General features: G+C 40.7%; 1 protein-coding gene across 4 annotated transcripts in view; it reads right to left on the bottom strand.

The window, feature by feature from the left end:
- Positions 1–14,292, bottom strand: part of LOC138248711 (E3 ubiquitin-protein ligase TTC3-like) — a 1,399,506-nt gene that overhangs the window by 1,243,491 nt on the left and 141,723 nt on the right. For all 4 annotated transcript variants that reach the window (XM_069202543.1, XM_069202544.1, XM_069202547.1 and 1 more), the window contains exon 8: positions 7,643–7,728. In XM_069202543.1, coding sequence (XP_069058644.1) covers positions 7,643–7,728 — 86 coding nt within the window. The remainder of the gene's footprint in view (positions 1–7,642; positions 7,729–14,292) is intronic.

The raw sequence follows: 14,292 nt of genomic DNA, 5'->3' as shown, positions 1-14,292 counted from the left end.
GACGAGTTTTCTTCAAGCAGAAGCAGCGGCAAGCATCGCAGTCAGCCTTATTGTGTTTCAGCAAGGACGTTGGTTCCATCACTGGTGAGACATTCTTGAGAGACCCAATGGAGACTGGAGGAGGCCCCATGGAGGGTGGGGGGGCTGCGGTCGAGACAAACCTGACTTGATCGTAATTTATATCAGTCGATGAACAAGGTAAAATAGGAATGCGATCAAAGGCAACACTGACGGAGAGGAAGGGACTGTGTGAAGCAAAAAGAGCACCGGAACGGTGTTGAACCACAGCACAGGAGCACATGTCTGATTCCAAGGGCAGAAACAGAACAATCTAACTATGGAGTCGATGCCCATGTGCATTTTCACTCAGAGGAGGAGTCACTCTATCTTGTGACTCGAAAGACTTCTTCGCAGAAACACTATTTGCACACATCTGCACCCAACACAAGATGACAGGAGTATGCAAACCATGTGTACCTACAGCCACACGTCGTGAACATGGGAGTTTGAAAAAACATGGGAAAACACTGCAGTGTGAGAAATAAGTGACAGAGAGTGGGAAGGTGTACATAACTCTCATAAAATTGTTCTCAGTAGGGAACAGGTATATAAAATGCTGTATGATTGGTACCTTACTCCCCAGCTCCTAAAACAGGTATACCTGGGAACACAAGATCGATGCTGGAGATTGGTAGGGATGTATGTATGTATGTATGTATGTATGGTCCTGCACAATTGGTGGTCCTATGGTAAACTGAAGCGCTTTTGGAAAGAAAGCAGCTGCAAGATTAAACAGATAATTGGATATCCGATTCAAGATACAACTGCAGTTTCTGCTGGGATTGCAGGGTTCTAGCGCCAAAGACATGGGCAAAAAATTGGAACACTAGTCAACCTCTAGACAACTCATACTGGCTGATTGGAAGCACTAAAACCCTCCTACCTTGAACAGGTATTACACCAAATTGTGGACTGTAATAGCCATGGAAAAAGTAAAGTGCAAATCGCCACATGAAAAAATTAATAGGTCTGGCAGTCCCTGGCAGGCCACCTCATGGGGGATTGAAGCAGTCCTGACAAGGCTACACAGGCTTCAAGAACTGGATCCGAATTACCACCTATAAGCATAACCTGAGCATAACCTGAGATTGTTGGTCGGGCTGATTTTACTGAGGAGTTGGAAGACAGGGAACAAAGAGGTTCCCAACAAGTAAACAAGTCTGGCCATGGGTGTGCAAAGGGGTGGGGCAGTTACTATGATTAGTTTTTTTAGTGGTTAAATGAGAAATCTGAAATTGTTTTGCTATTATGCTTATCAGAAACTTTATCTAAACATTTATCAATAACAAATGTGTGAAACTAAATGAGTTGGTGATTAGACAATTGCTCTCTTTCAGACCGAAAACTGTCTGAGACCTCATCCCAGTCTTCAGAGAGCCATTCATAAAGACATCGAACTGCTGAATGAGTTATTTTATAGCAATTAGGTCCACAGACAGAATGCCTATCTGAACGAACAGGTCTATGGTACTCGTGCATTAGAGAAGATCTATTTTCATTCACTAATCTTCGTTCATCCTACTGAAATTGTTAATGCAGAAATGGAGTAATGAATTTTAACTTAAAAAGCTGAAAAAGTCCTGAACTACGTAGTTTAAGTAATAACAGATTGCACTTTGTAATTCCTGAGGGAACGGGAATTAGTAGTTGAACATTAAATTCTGGCATGAAATAATGAGGCGAAAGAATCGTTGGTAACAAAAAAATTGCATCGGTTAACTCATTTAGGATTTTTCAGTTATTTAGACAAAACTAGGGCCATCATTTTCGGACACCAGAAAAGGACAAAATAGAGGCACGCTAAATATTAACATTTGAATTACTTTGCTAGAACATTACACCAGCATTTCTATAGCCTGTAGTGGGAAATACAGCACAGCACCAGTTAACTTGTGAAAATGAGACCAGGAGCTACATTGGGATGCGAGGAGAGGCAACATTTATGCAAATATGTTTCAGAGGTTTAATGAAGTCCTTCCAAGAAGTACAACAAGAGTTTCAATTGTCCCCAAGGCAATTTTTTAGGTATCTCTAACTCCGGCATGCCCTTGGTATACACCTGAAAGAGACGGCCCCCTTGCCAGAATTCAACCCAGTTGAGGCTAAAACACTCATGGGAAGTCTGGGGAAGAAAGGCGTTTCCCAAATTTATAGAATGCTAGTAAATAATGCACCTGGGGATCTAAGCCACCTTAGGAAGGGATGGGAGAAGTGGGTGGGACCGCTTGAAGAGACAGATTGGGCGGAGGCACTGATGGCTCCCCGGGCGCTGGCGGTGTCCGCAAGACTGAGGGCGATACAATTCTATTTTCTACACAAAGCATATCTGTTTTCAGATAGGCTGCACAAGATTGGTGTCCGGTGCTCTGCCCAGTGCCCGCGGTGCGGTGGGGGCCAAGCCGATTTCTTCCATATGATATGGTCCTGCCCCGTGATTCAAGTGTACTGGGAGGGAGTAAACCATGAGCTGAACAATGCTTTGGGAACATCGCAAATACTGACCCCAAAAATGGTTCTATTGGGTATAACGGAAGACATGGAAGGGTCCAGAGCGGACAGGACTTTGGTCAGAGCAGCGACACTGGTGGCTAAGAGAGAAATTGCAGCCGCTTGGAATACCGCCAAGGGCCCCTCCCTTCAGAAATGGAGATGGGGTGGATTGGTGTGCAGCCCAAGAAAAAGTGGTATACGATTCAAGGGGATGCCCCCATAAATATGAGAAGATTTGGGGGAAATGGAAGGGATTGCTAGGTTAAAGGGGCTCCAAAGAATGTATCTGTATCATTAAACTATGACATTTTGGAAACTCCTGTGCACCTCGGTGTTGCAGGGTTGGCGTGAATAACTACGCAAGAATCGTCTGGTACACAGGTAAGGGTTATTTTATTGGTTGAGTATATTGATAGTTTGTAAATGGATGGTTTTCTTTGGTTGTTCTTTCAGTCTCAGTGCGTTTTGTCCAGGCAGAGGTTCACAGTCTTTTCCTTGTTTTCTTTCTGTTCCTTCAGGTCTCTTGGGAAGCACATGTGGAGAGAAGAAGAATAGTCTAGGTAAGTACTTATGATTTTCCCCTTGGTTCACTGTTTCTGGCTTTCCCTCTTCCGCTGTTATCTCTTTCTTGTCTCTTTTCTCTTTTCCTCTCTCTCTCTCTATCTGCACCTCTCCTGTTCTTTCCGTCTCTGTTAGGAGGTTGCTTTTACCTCGTCTCTCTGTCTTTTTTTCTTTTCTTTACACCTTAGTGTTCTCTTCTTTGTCTTTCTATCGCAATTTTTAGTTACTTCTCCAATCTCATTCTCCATTCGTTACTATAATCCTTGTGATCGTTTTCTACACACCCATTTCTTGTAATCCCGTCACCTTCCTTGTGTCTTTTCCACTCGTAGTACGGTCCCCTTCAATCCCCTTTTGTTGTTGTCCCACCCGTCCTCCCTACCCCTGCCCAGGCCACTTCCACGCACCTGAATATGCCACGCTTCTCCAGAAGGGTGGCGGGCTGCCACATTCCGCTTCCCGGAGTCTGGTCCTTCGGTCCCAGATTGGGACAAATGACGTCCTGATCTCTTCACTCCTCCCGTCCCCAATTGGGACATACGGCTTCTTGGTCTTCCCGGTGTTCCCGTCCCCGATTGGGACGTACAGCTCCTTGGTTTCTCCTGTTCTTCTGCTCGCGTCCTCGTCCACTCCTCCGTCTTCCTCCTTGTTTGCCTCTCCCCTTTGAAAACCCAATGTCGGGCTTCTTAAATGTCCGCCTTCCCGCCGTACGGCGCCCGGATTGGTGAGAAGTCCGATGACTTCCGGATCATCATGGGTAGAACCAGCACCAGTAGGGGAATTGTGCGAGCCGACCCAGTCCGGCCCGTCACACTCGGGTACAGAAGTGTCAGAGTAGAGTTGACCATCCAGTCGGTACCAAATAGACCAAGGCCTGTATGTTACTTGTGTGGTTTACCTGTTTTCTCCTTAAAAGCAATAAAATTTGTTTATTAAAAAAAATATATGTTTCAGAGGTTTAGAAGTTTGTAACACAGAGTATTGTACTAGGAAGTTGTTTTTTTTGTCCACAGGAGCTTGAACTCCTGTATTATTTAGTTTTAAAACACAAATCTCTGTTAAAAAAACTATAACATTTTGACAAAGGCTACTCCAACACCGCAACAGAAAAAAACTCACTTTGTATAGAGTCATATGGAATAATAACATAGAAAATAGGTTTCAATACTCCTTTTTTTTTTTTTTGCATTTTCAATACTAAATTGGGACTAATGAAGCCCACACCACCCTTCAAATATCGTTGTGCTTGCTCTGGAGCCATCAACATCGTCTCTTTGCAGCCACGAAAAAAATCAATCACTCTGTCATGTTGACCCTCGTGTTTCTTAAGAATCTTGACAATCCAGTGTAGGAAAGTAAAAAAACTACCTATATTTGGGTCAGAAAATCTCCCAAATCTCCTTCTACACACTGAGAAAAACATGGTTCCTAATCTGCTGGATCCTACGAGGCATACATTATTAGATTACGCACTTCCTCCCTCACAGCAGAAGGAAAAGGCAGTATTAACATCCCTTCATCAAAAGTTAACACTGTAAAAAAAAAATGAAAGCACCAACTCCATCTTGCCGTATAGATTGCCGGAAACCTAATAACTGCTAATAACTGCTAGGAATAAAATCCACCAGCAGTCCATTAGCTAAATGACCGCGGGGAAGATTTATGGAAAGTGGCGCTGCACTTTGTGCAGCGCCACTTTCCCTGCACCCCTTAGCACCCCCCTACTGCCACCATGTGTGCGTCGTATTTAAAATACAGCGCACCATGGCGCAGGGTAGGGGGCAATCATGTAATTTTTTATGACGCTATTGATGTACTCTGCAGAAGTAGCGCCAAAATATTGGCGCTACTCCTGCAGAGTACATAGGGGCCCATTCCAAAGAATGGAAGCCCCCTTTTAATGTCTGCTCTTGAGCATGCATGCATGCATTGCGCCACTCTGTAAATACAGCGCAGGGATTTTGGCCTCGTTGGACAACATAAACGTCAAAATAAATTACGTTAATGTGGCGCAAGGTGGCGCTAGGGGCCTATAAATATGCCCCCACATATCTATAGTTTAAGTATCCAACATCAGGTCATACCTAGAGTTTAAGGGTCCAAAGTAATGTCTATACTATAGGTTTCTAAGTTTCATTCAGAAATCTCATGAGCCACACAGGGCAACAAACTTGTCTGTAGGCTTACCTCTCATCACGGCCCCCACTCGCATGAACACCAAATGACTATCAAACTTTAGCCCCCTCAGACTATATTAATAATTCCCCCAAAATCCAACACCCTGAAAAAGGAAGGAAAAACAAATCAACTCCCAGACACATGTAATGGATAAATACTACTGCCCAGTGCAAAGCATCACTAACACAGACCTTATCTTCTTCACCCGGCACACATTCATTTGGATTAACACCTACTTCGAAACATTGATTGCTGGAAGGCAAAACACATTCTATGTTTATCATAAATATCTATGATGATCCAAAAATCATGATTCATGCTAATTGTTGCTTAAAAGTTTGTGATTATAATTTTCAAACTATAAAGCATGGAAGCAACAAGATAAAAGACAACATCTAGTTACCACTCTGGGAGCCTTAAAATTGGCACTCCAGTACCACCTCATGGTCTTGGGTCTTCACCCACATTTCCACAATCAACAACAATCGCAAGGCCAAACTTCATTGCCTCTCAACGTGTACCTAGGTCCTTTCAACTCATTCAGCACATTGCCGTCTAGCTCACAACTGCAAACCCAAAGCACTAAAGATTACACGCTGAAATCTGCCACGATTTAATGCTCTTGCAGGAGCCTTACTTTAAGAAAGAGGTATGCTAATATTTAGGATCTGGTTGTGGATATCCTCTCCAACCCTCTGTTAACACAAAGGTATGGCTTGCTGAAGCAGCTTCCTTCACCACTGATAAACTAATCTCAGCCAATTACTGTATCTTTACTAGAAAAAGGAAAGAAAATGAAGAAGCGTCCGTTGTCCACTTGAACTTTTGCATGAAGAAAAATAAAAATCATGGACTTTGACTCATTTAAATATTGACTAGTCACAAGCATAGGATTGTCAGTTTTCCCCTTCACTCGTGCTACCATTTATCAAACCCGAAGTAGAACCATGCCACTTCTCTAGGTGAACTACGCTTTCTCACCCAGTTTATTTATCAATATCCAAGCAGCCTATTAGCTTCGGTGTCATGAAGATCTGTTTATTCTTCCAACATAACTGCCCAAGGTACTTTCAATAATATTCACTGTGTAGGGTTACTCAAAAGAAGGTAGTTCACTTCAAAGAACCTCATCTCAATCATGTAAGTCACGGATCCCAGACCTTCAAATTACCAACTACCCACCAGTTCCTGGTCAGACAATGTTTTGGTAGTTTCACATCCACAATGAACAGTGCAACAAACCAAAGAACAAGCTTTCCCCAATTCTCCTAACTTCTCTTCCCAAAATCAGAAGACTATTATCCTGAAATACTTGCACCAACCTTTAAAGATATAGCACTCAACCAACTAACGTGCAAGTAATCTCAAAAGATAGTGGATCAACTCACAATCAATCGCTAACAACACCATCTTTCAGACTGATTCTAGAGCTTATAAAGCCACTTCTACCAAAGATTTAAAAAAAGTATATCTGCAAATCTGAATGACGGATGCAGACAAACTCTTAAACGCAAAAAAGCAGTGTTCCCATCCTAAGCAACCTCTCTTCACCTATGCAGCTATGACTGAAACAGACAACAACACTCCAACATCCAAAGCCATTCAATATAGTTGGGCAACCCTGCCATTCTTCTACCCCAGAGACTTCCTACTCCTTTACATCTTGAAGCCACCAACAGTTTATCTTCCTTCACAAAACATAGCCTCCTGTAGCGTAGTGAGAAGCTTAACTTAGGCCTCCCATTTCTTGAACCCAGCATCACCAACATAATCAGCACTTTTAGGGTCTCTTTTGGTATTGGTCCCTTTCAGGTCATTAAGAGGTGGCAGCACTCGAACACAGAAGGCACAGAAGCTCCGAGATTGAAATTCTGTGCTGCTTCATTACAACGAATGGCTTTGTGTCATATGTGAATAAAATGCACAGCCACGATAATTTCCTTTGTTTAGCCTAGAAGAAAAATCAACACTTAAAAGCCTGCCTGATTAACAAAGGGGAACTAGCAAAAAAAAAAAAAAAAAAAAAAAAAAAACATTCCTCCAATGGCTTAAGAAGGTAATCTCCCCATCCTGCTCGACAGGATGCTTGCATAAGAGCGCTTAAAAGGTTTTAAGTGACATTTTTTAAAAAACATTTTCAGACCTGTTTGCCAAAGAAGTGAATTACAAAGCACATGACAATGAGAAAATTCCTATACACCGAACTCTGAATTGATCTGAACTGCCTCAAAGGCTTTATAGATTCCTGATAGAGCAGTATTAAATTACATTATTTTGAGGACATACACTAAATGAGCCCAATTTTGACCCCACTGCAAGTTAAAGAAAAATAGAATATAAGAAATTGTTATACCTTAACACAAATAGTACATTGTGCACTTTCAAGTTCATCTTTTAAATTGGGGAACTCCTTAGCCACTCTTTCTATATGTTGCTGATCTGTAAGGAAAATTAAACATCAGATGATTATGAATACAGTTATTTTATTGAATGGAGAGGTTAGGAATATTTCCTTATAATTTTAACACATTTCAACACTGGTGACTATGTCAAGTTTGACAGAGTGTAAAAAAATGCTAATAAAAGAAACTGCCACACATAAATAGAATTCATTGTACAGAAACAATGCACCCAAATATAAAAAAAACATGCTTTCGGAAACCAGGCTGATATTTAGATTTTTACAATTTTTTGTGAATTTCTTTATTCCTCTTGAAATGGTTCGATTTTGTAAACAGAAAAAATCTTAATGGGATGTAAGCAGGAAAGTGTAACATTTTGCTCTCCAGCTGTTTAAGGTAACTGTTGTGGTAAAGAGATTCCAGGATAGTGAGGGACAGATCCTCTGGTAGAAGGATACATATATTAAGCTTCATATCAGCCACAACCTCTTTATGAAACACTTGTGAACTAGGCCACTCACACAATATGTGTGGGGCCACCCTTAATGCCCACACCATCTCCAGCACTCCCCTGAAGTGTTTGGGTACACTACTTTCAAGCTATCAGGCATCCGGTGCCAGTCTGTATGTCTTGTATGGATCTCTCTGTGCTGACCTGTAATATTATTTTCATCAACAATGGAAAGGGCCAGGACAGCAGTATTTGTTGTTTAGTCATGTGCGGAGATCACACTCTTTGTCGCTTTGTATTGAGTACCTCTGCTGGGAGCCATGCATCATTGTTGATGTGAGAACCAAAAATTGCACAAAGGTTGTGTACCAGCTTGAAGACGACATGTGGAAGAGACCCAACTCAAACCGATTTAGTAACTTAAGACAGAGGATTCCCATCTTTCATTTATAAAAAATGCCTAATTAAAGCCTAGACCCATTCCAAACCAGAGGCTGTAGACATTGGCGTGTTCCAATAGATGAAATAGGGCACCGCAGGGTTTGAAGTTCCTCACTTAAGGTCATACAATAAATCAGAACCCTGTACCTGAAACCTATACTGAATTGTGTAGCATTTGGTTTCGCTTTGAAATATTTTCATATGCCTGGTCTGGACAAGACATCACTGTGTCAATTGGTGTTTGGGTTTTGAGCTCTTGTTCTCAACACTACCGCCGAGAAATTATTAACTGCTCACCTCGCAACCATGACAACTGTGAAAGTAAAGAGCGAAAAGGCAGTACTTGGAGCAGTTTGCAGAGCCTTACAGTTAAATATCCAGCTCTCGATGACCAAAATGTTTTCCAAATAGTAGAACATCGACTGTGCCCCCTTGCTCCCACAACCCTCACAAACTGAGCCCTCCATTGGGAGCTCTCAAACTTGTCGCCAGGTCCCCCGCTGCAGCTTGTTTCTAGGTGGCCCGTCTTCTCCGCAAGTACTTGGATGCAATATATGTTTCTTTCCCCCATCGGAAAGCATTACAGCATAAAAGCGCATTTGGGTGAAATTTTTATCTCGCTGTAAAAATGTATATTTCGATCAGTACTTACCTAATCTTGAAAACCTTGGTGTCTAAAATAATATAAAATGTAATACTATTTTTCTAAAATTGTGGGTCTCATTTATTGACACTTTGTGTTCAACAAATGTTTAGCACTATCCTCTAAGAAGCTTAAACTCCTCGCGATCACTACCACAAAAGAGAGTATTTAGGGTACTATTTTAACCCCTGGAAGCAAATAAGGGTCGCCTGTACTATCTGTATACTGTACCCCTACATTAGGGACACTGCATAGATAGCAAGCTTCCTACATCCTCTAATATAATGTATGCAATCGGTTTACTTTAGATTGACATGGTATAATTATGTGATCAAAATTCCCCCAGATGAAGGACACAGCTTGAAATGTATTGGTACTTTTGGCATTGCCATAGAGAAGAATGTTAATGTTATATACCATGCAAAAAAAACGTGCACAGATTACAAAATAAATTGGATTCCAATTTTCCCCAATTGTGTAAAAAATAACACAATAGTGGAATAATACTCAAAAGTTTGAATTTGAATAAAGTCTGCATTAATTCTGGATAAAGGCTTAGCCAGCCCGACAGTGTTGATTGGGACTATATTTGTTGTTTGACATATAGCTTACTTTAGGATAAATATAAAGGCCTTGAGATGGAATTCCAGCGAATCCTGAATGTCTAAACTGTTTACGAAACAGATGAATTTGACTTACCTTTGGGAGTGCCCAGAGAGCCAACAAAAAACTTAGATACTCTGCTGTGCAATGCTGCCATACAATGTTTTGTAGTATTATGCATTTCATTCTTTTGTATATACCGTGGAGTGTAGCACATTTATTACAGCTGAAAATGGGAAATTTACTAGCTGTTTCTTAAAGAGATATGCTAATAGTTTGCCCACTCTGTCTCGCTCTTGATGGCTCTTTGAGGTATAGGTGGTGTAGTCGAGACAGCACAGGAGCTCAATGTTGCATGTTTCTCCACGGCATTAGTGAGATTACACCCACAGTTGTTATTTCCAATCTAAGCATACTCCAGTCATGCCAGGGCTCTCGCTCAATAAAGTGAGATGCTCCTATCAAGTTTTTATACTAAGTTCTCTGATCAACACCTTGAATTCACCCTGTACATACAGAGGGGAAAGAAACAAATCCCATGTTTTCTGTAAGACATTTCACAATATTTTCTCTCAGCGTCTCACAAAAGGATGTGTCTTCTAGTGCTGTTGATTGAAGTTCCTGTATTGATGTAGGTGTATTGCTCCCACACTTATGCAAACCTATCACCAATCGATTGTGGTCCAAGATTTCCTTACCTATATATTCTCCAGATGCTGCATGTGATGCTATTGCATCAAATAAAACATACACCCGGAGATCAAGGGCTGGTGTACAAGAAAATAAGTCACTGAAGTGGGAATCCCACAGTAGAATTAGAAAGCAGTCCAATGTTACACATAGCATAGAAGGGCTAGACGACATCCGCTTTAAGATACTATTGACATCATTAAAAAAAAAAAAAAAAATCCAAGAAATCTGGCTGCAGCAACCTGTTGACCACTCTCCTCAGATGCTACCATCCTTCAGATTTTCTAGCACTAGTCTGATCAGACAGTATATTATAAATTAAGGTGAGCCTAATAAGGGAAGAAGGTAGGTTTGCATGTAAATCTATGAAAGCTACCAAACTTGAGAACTACAGTTATAGGTAACATATTTTCTTCTCCAGCATTGGGTCCTTCATAGAGTCACATGCTTGTATCAGAACAGTTAGCAGTTAAACATCATAACATATATGGTAATAAATAATAGTGGATGGTAGGATAGCAAATGAAGTGACAGCTCCCCTTAATGGAATAAATGATGTAAAGCTGCCTGTCCCACTGCTGCATCCTTCTGTGCTGCTGAGTCCATGCAGTTATGCATAGTAGTACATAAACTTGTGCCTAGTTTTCCATGTTGCTGATTTGCAAATGTCCCTAATAGACACACCAGCAAATAGAGCTGGGACAGCAGAAATACTCCTTGCGGAGTGTGCTGCATGTACTTTACTATGTAAAAGCCTTTCTGCTTCATGATGACAGAATTGGATGTCCGTAGCAGTAGTTGGTCTAATTTTCTAAACTGTTCTGTTCTGGACAATTTCAAGCATCTTTTAAAATCCAGAGTATGCAATGCCCTTTCTGCTACATCATCAGAATTAAGAAGAATGTTTTCAAGAAAATAGGCTTGTTTAAATGAAATATGATGGAACCTTCAGAATGAACCCGGGGATTGTTCGCAAAATTACATGATAACTCCTGAACTGTACGAATTACTCTTTAATCGAGAAAACCTGTATTTCACTTACTCTCCTTGTAGATATCAAGACTAATAAAAATGTCAGTTTCCAGTAAAGACATGTAATTTCTGCTTTGTAAATGAGTTTGAATGGAATTTTCATTAACTGTGAGAATTGTGTATTTAATTTTTAAGAAGGGGGTGGATGCTTTGTTGGAGGATAGACTCTAAAAAAAACTTTGAGAAGCTTCTTGACAATAATTTTAGATCATAAGTATGGTGTGCCAGAAAATCATCTAAAGCCAGGTATCACCTTTAAACACGCTTTAATATAAGTATGAGTAAGATCTGTTTGAGCTAAATCTAACAGTGGAGGTAAAACGTTTTCCGGTGTAGATGTTCAGGATGAATCTTTGATTCCTAGCACCATAATCAGAAAGGCTTCCATTTGAATTGATATGTTTTGCTTGCAGTTTATGCTCTGGTTAGAAATTACTTTCTGGAATGTTCAAATTCATTGTGTTCAGTAGCTAAGCCAATAAATGCAAGGATTTTGTATGCTGTTGTTCAGGGTCAATAGCTAGGGAATTGGTCATAGCTTGATGTGATGCTTCACTGAGAGGAAAAGTAGCTCAGTGAATCAATGTTGTCTGGGCCATTTTGTAGCTGTTAGATATATTCAACATGGTTTTCTCTTCATCTTGTTGAGAAGTTTTGGCACCGAAGGTATGGAGGGAAAAGTGTAGTCAAAGATCCTTGGCCATGCTCTCAAAAACACATTCTCCCACAACCCAGGTCATGGGTGCCAGTTTGCACAGAACTGGCATTTTCAATTTTGAGGATTTGCAAATAGATTCAGTTTGCACCACTGAGAAAGAACACTGTTCAGAATCTTCTCTTTGAGTTCCCATTCATCACATTTGCTCTTCATTTTGCTCACTGCGTCCAACTAGCATTGTGGATTCAGGGAACATGTTCTGCTTTAAACTTTATTCAGTGTTCTAGCGACCATTCCCAAACTTTCTTGACTTCCTGAGACAATGCTTAAGATCTTGTGCCACCTAGTTTGTTTACGTAGGGCATTGTGGTAGTATTGTCCATGTGTATGAGCACTGACAATCATTTTATCCATGGAAGAAAAGCCTATAGACTTAAGACTACAGCTTTGAGATTCATGAGCTTTATGTGAAGGCTTAGATGGTGTAGATTCCATATCATACTGATTTCCAGGTCTTGTAGATTAGCTCCTCATCCTTCCGGGAAACCATTTGTTGGAATTTCAAAATTTTTGATCTGACACATTAGTCAAACCTGAGTAAATATATGCACCAAGAAAGAGCCGCTTTCACCTTTGGAGTGATTTGAATCGTATTGTTGAAAGAGTCTTGAGATTGGACCCATTGTTTGACTAATTCATTATGAAGGTGCATCATTCAAAGGCAGCAACATGGGATTAAAGGAATGCATGAAGAAGTCATTCCGAAGAGAGACACAAAGAGGTGAAATGAAACAGACTTTCTTTTATGCAGTGTATTTGCCATATGTTTTAGCTCTGCTCACCTTTCTTCCATTGGATATGCCTTGTCCTCTACAATGTCTAGTGTAGCACAGAAGAACGTTATGTTTCACGATGGCTAGAGGATAGACTGCAGATGCATTTTGTTGAAAAAAAGCCTTGGTGACTTTCTTAGCTACTTGTTTAGTATGTGCTTTCACTAACCAGCCGTCTAGGTATGAAAAGACTTGGTGGATTTTTTTTGTCTCAAGAATCCTGCTACCAGGGCAAGACATTTTGTAAAACTGCAGGGAGCTCATTTTCATTCAAAAGGGAGAAATGTGAATTGATAATGGCTGGTGGCCACTTTGAACCATAAGAATTTGATTTGCTTTGGGTGAAATGGAATATGAAAGTAGGCATTTTTGAGATTTAATGTTGTCATATACTCTCCATAATTGAGGAGCTGAAGGATGTCCTGAATTGAGACCATGCAAAATTAGTGTTTCCTTAAATATTTCTTTAGGCTTAGGGCATCCAGAATGGGTCTCCAGTCTTCCAAGTTTTCCTTATCTAGAAGAAAAAGAAATAGAAATCTATTCCTTTCTGATTATGGGTAACATTTTCTATGGCTCATCTGCCGAGCATTGTTATGGTTTCTAATTTTAAGAGATGGATATGTGTTTGGTATTTATTTTGAGGGGGAGAATGTCTTTTTTTTTTTATGCATTCCAATACATGGCTATAGTCAACTAGGTCCACGTACCAAAAGTCTGTTGTTCTTGATCTCCACTTTGTTAAACAATCTGCTATTCAACCTCAGAGTGGCATTGAGGAAAACAGAAATGTAGCCGTGCTTTTACGTTAAAGCACTGTACAGATGTTTCTCAAAACAGGCCTTAACATCATATGGCAAATACAGACTTTTCTTTTGGCCTGAAGTTGGTGGCCATCCGTCAGAAGACGTAAATACAATACCCACAGCGCAGTCTATAATTTCTAACAAAGCCCTTTCTCCTTTTTGGAGGATCTTCTTTGCTTTCAATTTAGCATTGTCTGACAAATAGTCAATATATGCTCCTATGTACTGACCCATCTGCCTGTCATAGCACCCAGGTAAAGCTAACTAATTAGCTAACAGCAGGCTTGTTGGTGGCTCTTCCACACCACTGACAGACTGCACAATCATTCATCAGGTGTGGGACATCGACTGCATCCTCCAGGAACTCTTCACCTGTTCCAGGGCTGCATTCCTGACTGTTTTTGTCCTGCCTTCGACCAACTCCTGCATTCACAGCTGGATGGG

The sequence above is a fragment of the Pleurodeles waltl genome, chromosome 8, assembly GCF_031143425.1.
Source record: "Pleurodeles waltl isolate 20211129_DDA chromosome 8, aPleWal1.hap1.20221129, whole genome shotgun sequence".
Taxonomy (NCBI): domain Eukaryota; kingdom Metazoa; phylum Chordata; class Amphibia; order Caudata; family Salamandridae; genus Pleurodeles; species Pleurodeles waltl.
This window is presented reverse-complemented; position numbering and strand designations above follow the sequence as displayed.